The sequence below is a fragment of the Saccoglossus kowalevskii genome, chromosome 14 (assembly GCF_978046115.1).
Source record: "Saccoglossus kowalevskii chromosome 14, keSacKowa6.1, whole genome shotgun sequence".
NCBI lineage: Eukaryota > Metazoa > Hemichordata > Enteropneusta > Harrimaniidae > Saccoglossus > Saccoglossus kowalevskii.
In genome coordinates, this window is record NC_140654.1 from 21259600 (window position 1) to 21275356 (window position 15757).

General features: G+C 35.8%; 1 protein-coding gene across 1 annotated transcript; it reads right to left on the bottom strand.

The window, feature by feature from the left end:
* Positions 1–5110: 5110 nt before the first annotated feature.
* Positions 5111–14999, bottom strand: LOC144341633 (uncharacterized). Its single transcript, XM_085507687.1, has 9 exons — positions 14870–14999; positions 14441–14511; positions 13266–13673; positions 7626–7712; positions 7448–7510; positions 7097–7197; positions 6627–6818; positions 6435–6524; positions 5111–5755 (listed from the first exon to the last, which is right to left on the bottom strand). The coding sequence occupies exons 2-9, from the start codon at positions 14460–14462 to the stop codon at positions 5306–5308; spliced, it is 1413 nt and encodes a 470-aa protein (XP_085363813.1). The 5' UTR covers positions 14463–14511; positions 14870–14999; the 3' UTR covers positions 5111–5305.
* Positions 15000–15757: the final 758 nt, after the last annotated feature.

A 15757-nucleotide genomic window follows, 5' to 3' on the forward strand; every position in this document is an offset into this window, starting at 1 on the left:
AAAGTATCCTGTTTACGTTCAAAAGTGTACTCGTAATATCGTAATGTTATGTAATAGAAGATTTCAATAAATGTCTACTAATATTAATTAGAAATAAATGGAAGTTCAAAAGTATCCTGTTTACGTTCAAAAGTGTACTCGTAATATCGTAATGTTATGTATTAGAAGATTTGAATAAATGTCTACTAATATTAATTAGAAATAAATGGAAGTTCAAAAGTATCCTATTTACGTTCAAAAGTGTACTCGTAATATCGTAATGTTATGTATTAGAAGATTTCAATATATGTCTACTAATATTAATTAGAAATAAATGGAAGTTCAAAAGTATCCTATTTACGTTCAAAAGTGTACTCGTAATATCGTAATGTTATGTATTAGAAAATTTCAATAAATGTCTACTAATATTAATTAGAAATAAATGGAAGTTCAAAAGTATCCTATTTACATTCAAAAGTATACTGGTAATATCTTACAGTTAGGTAATAGAAGATTTCAATAACTGTCTACTAATATTAGTCATAAATAAGTTTACATTGAAATTCTTATTTTTCAACGAAGTTAAAGAGCATCATTTTTTTGGCGTTCTAAAACCTCGTAATATCGAACGTTTAACAGATCTTAGAAAGGGTATTGAGACCAGAAATAAAAATCTTGTACTGAAGCTCAAAAAATTACAGTTGTACCAAATATGTCAAAACTCAAGATTGTTCTAGTTAGCTCATTGATATACTTAAAATAAAATATTCAGATATGTTTTTCATGCATAGTTTATCTCTAGAAAATGGGTGAAACATTTATAATTCACCATTTTTCATGAAATTAAACAATCATTAGTATTCTAATTTGCATATTCAGATAATTACCACTAGTAGTATGGATGCAGACTGCATCAATGTATGTGCCTATCATATTTCGTCCAAATCTGTCGAGTTGTTGAGATAATCCATATTTAGTAATGTGCAAATGAGGCAATTTACATATGCAAATTATCTCTAAATGTAGGGGCTATAGAAATGATGCCAATGTATATCCCTACCAAATTTAGTTCAAATCTGTTCAGTGTTGATGAATGAATCCAAACTTAGTGAAAAAATGCAAATATGCTAATTTGCATATGTAAATTAACCAATAGTAATAATGCCTGCAAATAACATCAATGAGCACCCGTATCAAATTTGGTTCAAATCCGTTGAGTTTTCATGAGATAATCCCAATTTACTAAAGAATGAATATGGAAATTGTCTAATTTACATAGTTAACATTAACTGATTTTGTATAAGTATTCATATTTCTTTTCAAATGTCTTCAAATTTCATTTATCTTCCTTTTAGACAACCTCAGAAAGTGAAGTTTATGTGTAAAACGCCTGCATTTGTGGTGAGCAGGCAGTAACATGAATTAAATATGCTATCAGACAGTACCTATGCAGTACCACCTAAGCTTCTGTTCATTGGGACATTGGACCCTTTGAACGCAAGGACCCTTTGAACTCCTAACAAACGTCAGACCAATGCGCACTACGATTATACCATTTCTCTGGAATTTAGTACCAATGGCGTTATACATGTCGAACAAACACGTCGGAGATTTAACAAAGTTCTCTGATAACGCTAAGACAAGTTTCTTGGACTGATTAACGCAATTGATAAGATTGTCATGGTCAAAATAACCAAGAACATAGTCTCTCTCGACAAATAGGCATTGAATGTCATGGTTTAACTCCAGATCGTTCACGAACTGGCGAATCCATCTCACATCGTGGTATAGTTTCCATGCGTAATAGAATAAATAAATAAATAAATAAATAAATAAATAAATAAATAAATAAATAAATGATATCCAAATAGCGAGAATAGTACTAGGACAGGCTTAAATGTGTCATAGTTTTTTTTCAACACACAATTGTCTCGTATTGTTTGTTTGTTTGTTACTGTCTTGGTTGTTAGCATGAAGCAATGTATATTCCGTTGTGACACGTATACTAACTTTTAGATTATTTTAAGCATTAAATCCAAGTAACTAAATACATGTCACTTACCAGGCGTTACCGGCTTGTAGTTCACGAACATGTTACTAGCGAGCGCTGATCATGATCACAGTCCCTCAACAGAGGAACTGTGCTCCAATCAATGTTCATTGGAATACTAGTAATGCAATTTCCCCAACAAAGTTAGAAGCGTTGTTTATTTTCTCTTCGCCTTGCAACGGTTGAAAAGTAAAAAATTATTTGGATATGGAAGTTCCACTATGATCAAAATGAATGTGCATGTTTGTGATTAAATTACTAACAGTGTTCTCGTGTAGAACGTTTCTAAGGTCCATTTATTCGTCATTTTTGTATTTCGCACATTTTTTTTTTCGCTTGAAATATGACTTTATTTTGACTTCAAATTCGTACATGCTATTTTGTTGAAAAAGGATTGTGTCCACTCATTTGAGCGGTTTTCATTCTAGTTTGTAATCTCGTTTGTAAAGTTGCAAACAGCATTACTAGAATCGTGCGATGTCTTGGCGAAACTTACATATTGGTATATTGACTAGAATGAACCGTGCTGTCACTCATATTGATCAGTTTGCTGTCCTAGTTTTTATACTTAATTTGGAAGTCTTACAATTCGCACATGGCTTTGTGCTCTATAAGCTCATTTTTAAAGTTAACTATTGCAATATTCATTCGGAGAATTAGTTCACATATGTGGGTCACGTTTAGAAATCAAGCCTAATTTGGATAACATAGTCATGAGAATAGCCTTTAAATTATTTTGCTATTTACAGTGTTATTAATTAAATACTACTCGTTACTGGATCGCAGTCGAAAAATAGTCCGATCAAAAGTGCATCTAAAATGGCTAAATAAACGGGTATACATAGATAGTAAAATCATTAAGTGTTGATTTTTTAAAACTTTCAACACGTAGTTCTAAATGTCATTCTCGTATCTTGACCACCTTTCAAGTTGATACACAGAAACAGTTTATTCGAAGATTTGTCGTTTTGAAGCAATGATTGTAGTTTTGTATTGTGGAGTTCTTTATTTTAGTTGGAATTAATTTCGCATGAAAACCATTTGACTGTATGAAGTTTATTTTTTTACTAATTCATTACTTCAGCAAAAATAATGAACCATGGAAAGGAAATTCGAAGAATAAGTCACATATATCAATAATTTATTTAAACAAAAATATAGGGATATAACATTTCTACGTGATTAAGTTTAAAAATGCAAAAATGTTTTCATAAATCGATGTACATCTTAGAGTGAAAGTTAAAGTGCACGTGAAATAGCTGCCATTTTCACGCCTAAAATTATCTATTGATACAAAAATATTATTATTTTTTATGTTTCTATGCATAAATTATTTTTTTAAGTGAAAAAATGTGTTTTAAACTCAGTCTACGGCAACTTTTGTTTGTGTATTAGAAAACGAGGCTCCTCATTAGCTTCTCATTTGCATGCAGAGATTCCGTTGTGACGTCAGAAGGGAAAGTCGCCGGGCAGCTTGCATTGCCGATACGTGTAAATAAGGCAAATTCCTTGTGCAGTTTTCTCATTTTTGACTAATTTTTCGATTATGTACTTGTTTGTCGAAAAAGAATGGACCATAATGAACACATAGTATCAAGTTTGTTGCATGGATTTGAGTTAGATGCAAAATATGTCCGTTCTGGTGTAGCTGGTCACCGTGATCGTCACCGTCACCAGCACCGGCGCACGTTTGTACACTGTCGCTGGACAAAATCGAATTTGACGTCTGAATTGTCTCGTTATTTAGCAGGTTACTAGGCACGTCACTACACTGTTTTATTTCATCGATCGTCTGAGTAAAACAAAAAAAAAATTCAAAATTAAAGAGAACATATTTTGACATTCTAAACATTAAACCATAGTGATCAATAAATAAAATAAAATAATTAAAAAAAACGACAAATAACAGTTACTAAATAAATGAAAGTCGCATGGAAATAAATTGACGAGGACAAATGCGTTAAAGGCGGCGTTTAATTTGATAACAAAAATAATCGCCTCGGTGATCATGGGCTGGTCCGGAATCTATTTCTTTCAAAAGTGTTGCACCAGGATTACGTTGTCGGCGTTTCTCTTTAAACCTAGTTTTCTTTTCATGGACGAGAACAGTTTTTCAAAAAAAAAAAAATCTGAGGTTAAGTGGACACTATATATGACGCTGTAAAGAGAAGGTCCACCCCAACCATTTCTCGTTGCTTTCCCGGCTTTCTTTAGCTCCATGGTCACACTTATTGTCGCACCTTCGGATCGATTAGAAACGTGTGAATACTTACACTATGACTGCAACTGCCCAAAACACAACATCTAAAAATCTAAAAACTCTCTCTCTCTCTCTAAAAAAAAAAAAAAAAAAAAAAAATAGACAAAAAAAAAAAAAAACGTCGACCGAAAAAATGTTTATCGTTAAAAAGTATATTGAAAGACCAGCGTTATTACGGCTCAGGGGTATGACTTCCTCTCATATTTTGGCATTTGGTGGCGCACTTTCGGCGATAGTCGGAAATCCGGAAACAGTCGACCGTTTCAGGATAGGTGGCCGTGGCTACAACACGAGAAATATGCCAAATTTACTTGGATACGAGTAATCATTTTCAGAAAAAAAATCAATAACTGCCCATTTCAGTGGGGCACAAATCTAAAATGGGAAACGTGTGGGTGGGCATTGCACAGGCACTTTAAACTTTGTAGTAGAAATATTTGATGAATTTAATATGTATCTGTTTAAGCTATTACATGTAAGTATTTCAGTGACGGTCACCAAAAACGAGATAAGTATTTCAGTCTACTCAGAGTTACTGCGCACAATAGACATGTACTCAAAAACTCCAACATCACCAAAAATAAACTTGTACGCTTAGGGAGTCTATTATAATTATAATAGTAACAGTGGTAACATCAATGTGCGTATTGAAATTGTAAAACGCCTGCCGAGATTGTTCCGGCAATTCATAAATAGGAAAATATAATGTCGGCACAAAATATTAGTGCCTATATATAGTTTATTTTTAAAACCATTTTTCAGGAATGCCTTTCTGTATAGAGAGTGCATAGTGTATACAATCAATCAATCCATCCATCAAGCGATATTTAATATTATATTATTACATCTAGGTACAAATCAAAGTGTGAATGATTATATGTCTAAAATACGTATACATTAGATACAATTGTAGACATGCATGTTTATAAAAAATCAGGGGAAAATGTAAAAATCTGGAAATGTAAAATCAACCCACGAATATATACATGTATTTATATTTGTATTTGACACCTTCATTAACTGCTGTGTTGTTCTAAAAGAATTGCAAAATCGTGTAAAAGACTTTCAGTATCATCAAATTCAGTAACAAATCCACACTGTGAAGCGATATTGTGTGCTTTTGTGGCGAGGCTGTAGCCATGTTTGTAATGGTTTTTCGCTATCCATTCTGTTTCGATTTGTCCAGCTCGGTACTGCCAATAAGCCTCTACCATGTACAAGTGGAATTCGGCATATTTCGGTCTATTTGGAATGTCTTCTAGTGATTGTATTCGTTCTATTATGTTACCAGAACGTCGTAATTTATTTCGGGCGTCAGGCAGAGGCATTTGTCGTGTATGTGACGACTCTGCATTCAGCATAATGCTAGCATTTTTCGCCATTCCACGTTGGCGTAAATTGGCGGAAATTCTCTTGTCTGTCCGCGATAATAGACCCAGCGCTTTCTCGTTGTTGCGAATGATTTCCTGAAAAGAATAATTGTAATGGAAATACAACAAACTGGTAAAGCCCAGCCAAGGACAGTCTATAGATTTTCGAACAATGTTGAAGTAAAATATAAATGCATTTTACATCGTGCACTGTGATGGCTTGTATGTAATTGGACAGAGTTTACGCGTTGCCACGTAACACTCCTTTCATTCAGTTTTATTTCCAGTTTTTATTAAGCAGTTTAAATAACATCATTTTTTGTTTATTGTAGTAATCTTACTCCACTACATGCATAGCGAGGGGTGCATTCGAGCATGTGGCGGGTGCAGATTTACAGAGGTTTTTTATCCTGTCATTATTCGGCTTTTTATTTCTGTTTTTTTTTTTGCATGGTTTGTGCGCTGCTTACAGGGATCACAGTTTTACTGTTCTATGTATGATCGTTACTAGTTTTCAATTTCCGTTATTGTATACGTGGTTACTTTACAGATTCGATAATAAATCCTGAAATACGTGTCCTCGTGATAACGGGATTACAATTTGATTACCAGTGTGTGCGTGGTTTTTAGGTATGTCAGTGTGGTAAAGTGTAAAAGACTAAACTTGAACATTTGAACGACATTGTTTATCTACACAATTATCTATCTACATAATGCCGTCGTCAAAGACGATTCCCATCGATAAAAGGTGCGACTTATAGAGGAGTATCCTTACCTCAGCATTAGACGGCGTAATCGCCCGTACATACGCCATGTGGATTAGAGTAACACCATGAAAGAAACACGGTTCCATGTGTTCAAAATGCTGAGTGATAAATGAGGGTAATTATTAGCCATGTAAAATATTTTTAAATTTAATTTAAATTGCAAGTTAAAGTAAAACACAGTATTTAAAGAATTCACCTACCCCGAGCGATTGCTTTAGATATTTTTCTGCTTTTTCTAGATTACCTTCTTTCAAGTAACGATACGCATACATGTAATCCAATCGAGCTAGCATTAGTGTTTGGTTTTCTACCTCGGGCAGAATATGCAAAGCTTTTTCTGTGAGGGTCTCTGCTTTATGGAAATTCCTCTCCAAACACTCTGCAATCACGTACTACAAGAAAAGCAAAACAAAGCAATAACTTGACCTCATTCAACAGGAAACTTGAAATTGTATTTATCATTTACTGGATAAATATAATGTTAAGGGTTCTGTGATTTTTTTTATAATTTTTGACTATGTATTGTCATTAGGTGTTAAATCAAGATTTCTTTTAAAAAATCGTTTATATGTGGAAATAATTTTTTTTAGTAAGGTTCAGCTAATAATAAAACACGTCACCACTTGTTGATTCAAACGTTCTAAGAAGTACCATGTGTACCATGACTTACATATAATATTTCGTCAAATTGTATATCTGGCGATGTGTACTGACGCTTGTAGGTGGATTTGAAGAATTGGTTTTTCCTCACTTCTAACTCTGCCCATGAGCCTATATTTTGACGAAATACGAGACAGACAAGAGGTAAATGACTCAACTGCATGAGAGAATAAAGATCGCTATATCTTATTTTTAATTTATTTTCTTTTTTTTATCTCGAGGCAACCGAGTTTATACAAAATGCCATGTAGAATGTATTTCCCTGCGTTGCGGATGACATGCAGGTCAACCTCTAAGTTATCAGATTCTGTATGATTAGAATAACCCCCTGCTTTACTTTGTTAATGTCGCAATGACTTACCACTCTGTAGGAGATAGTTAAGTTCAATTGATTTAGTTAAGTACTCTTCACTCGTGAGAACATCTAACAAATGAAATAGTACAAGTAACATATTAATTACAACATTGCACACAGACGTGCTGAATGACGGGCAAACGTCGGATTGACATCCCAGGATTGACATACGCACCCGACTTACCAGTTATCTTGATTCCTGAGCAAGGCTGTTTCATGAGTCTCACATTTAGACTCGAGTTCACCACTTTGGCATTGAATGGTTCTGAATCTAGAATACAATGAAGATATTATCGATAACATATATTCTGGCTATATTCAGAATGACATACAACAACTTGCTATAATAGCGTACTATGTTGTAGTAGTTGTTGAGTTGTAACACAAATACAGATTTGTTAGTTGCTTATCTTGTGAAAAAAAATGAAAAATGTCAGCAATGTGGAAACGTAAAGAGCTGATTTTGTAATCACTTTTGATGACGACATACCCTGTCACAGAATCTGCTAAGCAAGCAAGCAAAAAACACAAAAAAATTCCCATGGCGTGGCATCTTCTAGCTTGCAGGATGTGTTTAAAGGGTGGTGGTCGTCGCGCTGCGCATGTGCGACATTAATTTTCCCACAATCCAATGCGCTCTTGTAATGGAAATCGCAAGTATAAAGTTTGACCTGGGCGCGACTTGCAATAATTACAGCTGGTGACTCCATCGATACCTTCACCTATTAGTAAAAAATACCTATTTAAAGTTTAGTAACGTCTAAGTTTGTACTCGTTGATATGCGCAACAGTCAAAGTCGCCATCTTTGTTTATATGAGACCCATATATCTCGCGCATGCGTAGCGCGACGACGCCCTTTAAAATGACACTGTTACTCATACATAAATTATCAGAATATGACTTAAATAAAACAGCAAATTAGGATTGAAGATACGATGACGACAATCCAATCCAGTTGGGTTCTTGACTGGGGGCACTAAAGTTTCTGTTCTCGGTCATTCGGGGATAATATTGAAGAGAACATTATAAGTACTGTACATATTGCTACGTGATGAAATATTAAGTATCGTCATTATCATAATATATTAATGTATGTATCACATGACTGTATGTATCACATGACTGTAGAGTTCAAGTACAATAAAAGTAGTTAGTTGTAAGCTAGGCACTGAATACTATAAAGCATCCTGTTTTATGTTCATTGGAATATAAAAATTATACGGTGTCAGAAGTGAAAAATCAAAGTGGAAAAGTCTCAAGTTCTTCACGATGGCAAACGCACCACCTATGTTACAACTCAAGGCGCCTGATCCTCTTTCATTGGAAGGAAATTTAGCAGAAAACTGGCGAAGATTTGAACGGAAATTCATGATCTACTTGAAGGCATCAGGAGCAGAGGCAAGTGCTGATGAAGGTACGAGAATTGATATATTACTGCATTGTTTGGGTGAAGAGGCTATTGAATTGTATGATACTTTCAATTTCGACCCAGCAGAAGACAAGAACAAATTTGATGCCAACATAGCCAAATTTAAAGAACATTGCACATTGTTTGAGCGATACAGATTTTGGGAATGTTCTCAAAGTGATGGCGAGACTATTGATCAATTTGTGACTGAATTGAAAAAGAGAGCAAAATCATGCGAATTTAATAAAGGCAACCAAGAAGATCTGAACATTTTGGATAGAAGGGATCAGAGGGATCAGAGATGTGCATTTGAAAAAAAGATTTCTAAGAGAGGCACCAAATACACTAGAAAAGGCCGCTGATATGTGTCGTGCTGCAGAAACTAGCAAATCTCAAATTGAAGCAATGACAGGCCGGGATAAACAGGTCCATTCAGTCTATAATAAGAAATGGTCTAAAGGAAAGCCCGCTAAAAAGTCTGTGGAAACGTATGGAAAAGGGAAGGGCAAATTATTTAAGTGTAGGAAATGTGCTACCCTACATGGGCCTCGGTCATGTCCAGCTTTTGGTAAAGAATGTCATTTATGCAAAGAGAAAGGTCACTTTGCAATGGTTTGCAAGAGGAAACGTGTACACACCCTTGATGTGGACTCAGATGACAGTGATGATAAGGATAGCCAGCTGTTTGTTGGTGAACTGACTACTGTTGATGTACATGGTTGTCAAGGCAACAATAGTGACAGGGCATGGTATACACCACTGATGATTTATGGGTTGAAAGTGAAGATAAAACTTGACTCTGGATCTAGTGCTAATGTACTGCCAATGAAGATATTTAAACAAATACAGCCGACCTTGAAACCTAAGATAAACTTACAGCCAACTAAAACTGTGTTGTCTGTCTATGGGAACTGTAAAGTAATACCCCATGGGACTGCCATATTAAAATGTGTCATTAAAAACAAAACTGAAATGCTGGAATTCTACATAGCAGATGTAGACTCTCCACCACTATTGGGTCTTCAAGATTGTTTAAAGTTAAACTTAATCCAACGAATTGATGCAGTGGGTGATAATAAATACCTCACTAAGGAGTCACTAATAGAAGAGTTCAGCGACCTCTTCACTGGGCTTGGTCAACTGCCTGGTGAATATCACATTGAGCTAAATGATGATATACAACCAGTGATTCACCCTGTAAGGAAAGTCCCTTTCAGCATACAAATTAAACTGAAGAAGAAATTGTTGACAATGGAAGCTAGTGGAGTAATTGCGAAAGTAGACAAACCAACAGATTGGGTAAACAGTCTTGTAATTGTGGAGAAGCCAGATGGGTCTCTGAGAGTTTGTCTTGATCCAAGAGATCTAAACAAGGCGATAAAAAGGCAACATTTCCGGATTCCAACGCCAGAAGATATAGCAAACAAATTGCATGGGAAGAAAGTTTTTTCTATACTGGATATGAAGGATGGGTACTGGCATGTTAAACTTGATGAAGTCAGTTCATATCTCTGCACATTCAACACACCATTTGGTCGATATCGCTTCAAAAGACTACCATTTGGAATATGCTCAGCCAGCGAAGTATTTCAGAAAAGAAATGAACAAGTGTTTGGAGACATTCACGGTATTCAAGTCATCGTAGATGATATAATAATCGCAGACAAAGATGAGACAGAGGCAGATGAGATACTGAGGAAAGTGATGCAGAGAGCTAGAGAAAACATTGTCAAATTAAATAAGAATAAAATAACTTTACACGTTACTGGGGTTAAAGACGTGGGAAATATCGTCACAGCTGATGGACTGAAACCAGATGACGATAAAGTTAAAGCGATAGTTGAGATACCACAACCTGAATGTAAAGAAGACCTCAGACGTCTACTTGGTATGGTCAACTAAATGTCTCAGTTCATTCCAAATAAGTCTGAAATGACAGCACCATTACGAGAGTTTCTTACTGAAAAAGTTCAATGGAGTTGGGGACATGAACAAGACAAAGCATTACAGCGCATTAAAGAAAGTCTAACCAGCAAGCCAGTGTTAAAATTCTTCGATGTAAACAAACCAGTCAGAATACAAACAGATGCATCACAAAGAGGACTTGGAGCATGTTTGTTTCAGGATGACCACCCAATAGCATATGCATCACGTTCGCTAACCGAAGCAGAGAAAAACTATGCACAGATAGAAAAAGAAATGCTTGCTATTGTGTTCTCGTGTGAACGATTCAACCAGTACGTGTATGGAAAAATGATTGATGTACAATCAGATCATAAGCCACTGGAAACAATACTGAAGAAACCATTATGCAAGGCATCACCTAGACTACAACGCATGTTGATGAGACTGCAGAAATATCAACTCAATGTCAGATATGTGGCTGGGAAAGAAATGTATGTTGCCGACACTCTGTCGAGAGCATACCTTAATCACAATAAAGATGATGAAAAGCTAGATGCAGAAATGAATGTAGTAATTCATTCATTAGTGGACAATTTCCTCGCCACACCCAACAGGTTAGATGAGTTGAGAGCAGCGACTGCAGAAAATGAAACCCTTCAAGCATTAAACAAAGTTGTGAAGGTACACAAACACCATTTACGTGGTCCTGTAACAACATATTGGTTACTGAGAGATGAAATACATGAAGCAGATGGTCTCATGTTTGTTGGAGAAAGAATGATAATACCAACATCATGGAGAAAGAGAATGTTAGAGATCATTCATGAAAGCCATCTAGGCATTGAAAAATGCGAGTCAAGAGCAAGATCTGTATTATATTGGCCAGTAATGTCAACAGACATTGAGGACATTGTATCTCGATGTGGAACATGTACCAAACATAGAAGAGCGAATCAGAAAGAGCCAATGATACCACACCCAATACCAGAGAGAGCATGGCAAAAGATTGGAAGTGACATATTTCATCTGAATGGCAAGGATTACTTATTAATCACTGATTATTTCTCTAAATTTCCAGAGATAAGCTTGCTGACAGCTAAGACAGCAGACGCAGTGATCACTCGAATGTCTTCAATCTTTTCACGTCATGGAATACCCGATGAAGTATTCGCTGACAACGTACCATTCGCAGGTCAATGATTCCACAAGTTCGCAAATGACTGGGGATTTAAACTAACTACATCAAGTCCGACCTATGCTCAATCAAACGGAATGAGTGAAAGAGCAATACAAACCATTAAACGGCTGATGGAGAAAGCTAAGGAAGACGGGAAAGATCCATATTTAGCATTGCTGAACTACCGAAACACACCTGTGTCAGGTATGACTGCATCACCAGCACAATTACTAATGAACAAAATGTTAAAATCTAAACTCCCAGTTTCACCTGTGATGCTAAAACCAAAGATTGTTCATGACGCCAGAGCTCAACTAGTCAAGCGCCAAGAAAAGCAAAAGAAATATTATGATAGACACACCAAACAACTACCTGAGATCAAAGTAAACGACACTGTAGGAATCAGATCTGACAAGATTTGGAAGCCAGTAATCATGACCATACAAGACAGCATGAAAATCCAAGATCCTACATAGTAACAACACCAGAAGGTCAACAATACAGGCGTAATAGAAAACATCTGTTAAAAGCACATATGCCAAAATCGAGTATGATACCATCATACCAGGATGAAATTCAACCAACTGAAAAAGTGTCTGTAGAAGAACCAGAATCAATAACATCCCCAATTAAAGATGTTACTGTGACAATGCCACCAGACCAGGAACGCACAGCAAGTGGGCGAGTAATCAAATTACCACTGATATAAAGAGATGATTATTAGCTTAATGGGTAGTCAGTGAACTTCTACTCCAACGGCAGGTCAAGTACTAGCGACCTCTGACCTCATAATTAGTGTTTGTTTTATGATGAGTGGATGGTAAAGATCCTCTCCACCGGAAAGTCAAGTGCTGGAACCTCTGACTTCAATAATTAATTGCATGTTTAAAAAATTATTTTTAGTACAATTCGCATAATCACATTTTTATTGTATTTTATTATTTTGTTGGTTTGTTTGTTTCTATGATGAAACCGGACTCTAATGTGAACATGATACAATGACATCAGAAGTTTTAGTTTTGTAATACAATTTAAGAAACAATCATGAATGGACAGTGAACATTCAGTTATGTTAGACGTATTGAAATATTATTCAGATTTAATACCTCCCATTACCAAGAACTACTTTGAAAGGGGAGATGTGACATATTGCTACGTGATGAAGTATTAAGTATCGTCATTATCTTAATATATTAATGTATGTATCACATGACCGTATGTATCACATGACTGTAGAGTTCAAGTACAATACAAGTAGTTAGTTGTAAGCTAGGCACTGAATACTATAAAGCCTCCTGTTTTATGTTCATTGGAATATAAACATTACAAGTACCTGATTTAATGAATTTATGTAAATCATCCATATATCTTGGCTGATTTACATCTATAGTACACATGCTTGGACGTCTCCCTGACAGCGTAATTGCGCCAAACTGAAGTCCGATTAAAATATCCTCCTTTCTAGCGATTCTTTCTTCAAAAGCCTGTTCCATATCATTGTTGCAGCGTGGCGATCGAAGGAATGATTCGGACAATACCAATACAATTTTTCTGGAATTGTCCAAACACCATGCAAGATTCTGTGTCCATGGTCTACCCAAGTAGTCTCTGTAAGCGAATAAGCATCGTAAACCGTGCTGTTGTTCAAGGGCATCTACGAGGTCGTCAACGAATGTAACATCTTCTTTGTTTTTGTTGTCGGTGATAAAGAACGCATCGTAGCTTCGATCCAACTGTAAATCTGGATGAATTTACATGACATAGTTATTCTTCATTATCAACGTGTACGTGAGACAGTCGCGGTGAATGTTGAACAAATTGGTAAGGTCGTTTGAGTTGCGCCATCTGTTGACTGCTACTGTTTTAGGGTTGTACCCGCTGATAGAGGGTGCACTTATTAAACTTTGCCCTCAATGAGGAGAAGGCTAGTCCAAGGTGATTTAATGAAAAGACGTCAATTTATACGATACACTTAGACGTGAAGATAGCTAAATATTCATTCCTATGTTCAGAGGTCGACGATTAGAAACTCCGGTAGGAAAATGGTTTAACTTGGGATTAGTACTTAGAGCTGGATTATTTTTTCGTAATAGTTTGTTTTTCTCAGTCGAGCATAATCCCCCCCCCCCAAAATATTGTTTTCAATATATACCGCCCCATCGAGTTTCTAATGCTCAACCTCCGGTTGATCAGATATTCCGGGGTATTATTTTGAGTAAAAAAATACACCATTCCATATATTTCTACATACAAAATCTAATTGGTTAAACGATTGATTTGGATTCATCTATATTGGGTGAACAGTTAGTAGAATGGCATTTAAGCCACACCTTCAATATTACGGCGTTTTAGTGTAACTCTTCAATATAAGGAAGGTCACCAATTTTCTCGAAACGACGATGCCAATCTAGAAATTGCACCACAGTATCATTGAATAATTTGCTGTGGGAGTTTGTTTGTGGCGTGATTGTTATTTTTTCTGTGTTCATCATCTGCTTAATCCCTTACCTTGCGTCGTCCCTTCCGCCATCGAGTTATGCGACTTTTCTGACAAATTTTCTGATATGATGCTATGTAATCTGGTAAATATAATATAATAAATAAATAATATAGAAACGGCAAGATGTGGTAAGCTTTGACCTTCGTGACCTCATTCAATACTCTGTGTCGTCGTTTTTTTTTTCACTTGTTATGTTCGATTTAACCATATATTATAAACAGGATAATTCAAGTTGTATGTGATTAACCGACTGTGTCAGGCTACATTTAGCTTTACAAGTGATACAATTTTGCAGTATACAACCGGATAATTTAATCTTTTTATTGTTAAATAAAATGTCATTGTTATAACAGCGTTAATACCACTGTCGCAACACGGATACTGTGGTCATCGGAATTCATTACAAGTGGATGTATCATTTAAAAATCAAGACTTACCAAAATTCGGTGACACTGAATTCTACGTTTGCCTGGCGGTGGTTAAGTCTTCTCTCCGGGAATCTAGAACGATCGCGAGAAAAAAGGACATGGATATGTCGCATGTATATTTGATCGCAACTTGTTTGTTCTGTCTACACAATACAATATGGGGAATTCCCTGTTTAAAAGGCATGTCACGTGACAGATGATAAACATGATAATATTTTAAACGTGTTTCTTTTCGTCACACCACTACAGAACTACATGTAGTTGCTTTTGGTTTTTACGAAAGGTTGGGCAAACTTGAACATTTGCCCATAGAAAACCTTGGGGGAATATTGACATTGTTTGAGAAACGGTAATGGGCCTGGTGTTTTGTTTTTTCTCTGGGAAGGAGGGGGTGTTATACTAGTACTTCCTTGAAATGAGTGTGTGATATAAACACACTATACGAAAATCTTGACAAATCTAGTTTTAGTCCCAGCAACCACGGTTAAAGACAAATCAACAGCAACAAAGAAAAGCTAACCAGACCTTTTTCCCTGTATAAGTTCAGTTTGCTTTATTTACTGAGTCCTTGTCGGAGAAATGAAAAGTACAATTACGATCATCGTCGTCATTGTGCGTGTTGAACAGCGCTTTCTGGTGATTTTCGAGCATCTACTGCATTTGACTCCATTCACGCGTATTTCTGCTAAATGGCGTCCCATATTCCCAACACGCGTTGGTAAAGACTTTAATAACTGTTGTTTTTGTTTCCGATTATGTTGTTGCTACACAGAATAAATAAAATGTCCAGGGTAAAGCGTTTATTTAAAGAAAAATAATATGTACAACGAATAAAGATTCACTAGCAAAAAGTGATTGTAAACGTAGAATTAACCGTAGACTTCTGTTGACCTTTCC

Coding starts and splice junctions, on each gene's coding strand:
- LOC144341633 (XM_085507687.1), bottom strand. CDS start 14,462: ATGGCGGAAGGGACGACGCAAG. Junction 7,713..13,265: donor ACATAAATTCATTAAATCAG/GTACTTGTAATG, acceptor ATTGTATTCTAG/ATTCAGAACCATTCAATGCC. Junction 6,525..6,626: donor ATCTAAAGCAATCGCTCGGG/GTAGGTGAATTC, acceptor TTTATCACTCAG/CATTTTGAACACATGGAACC.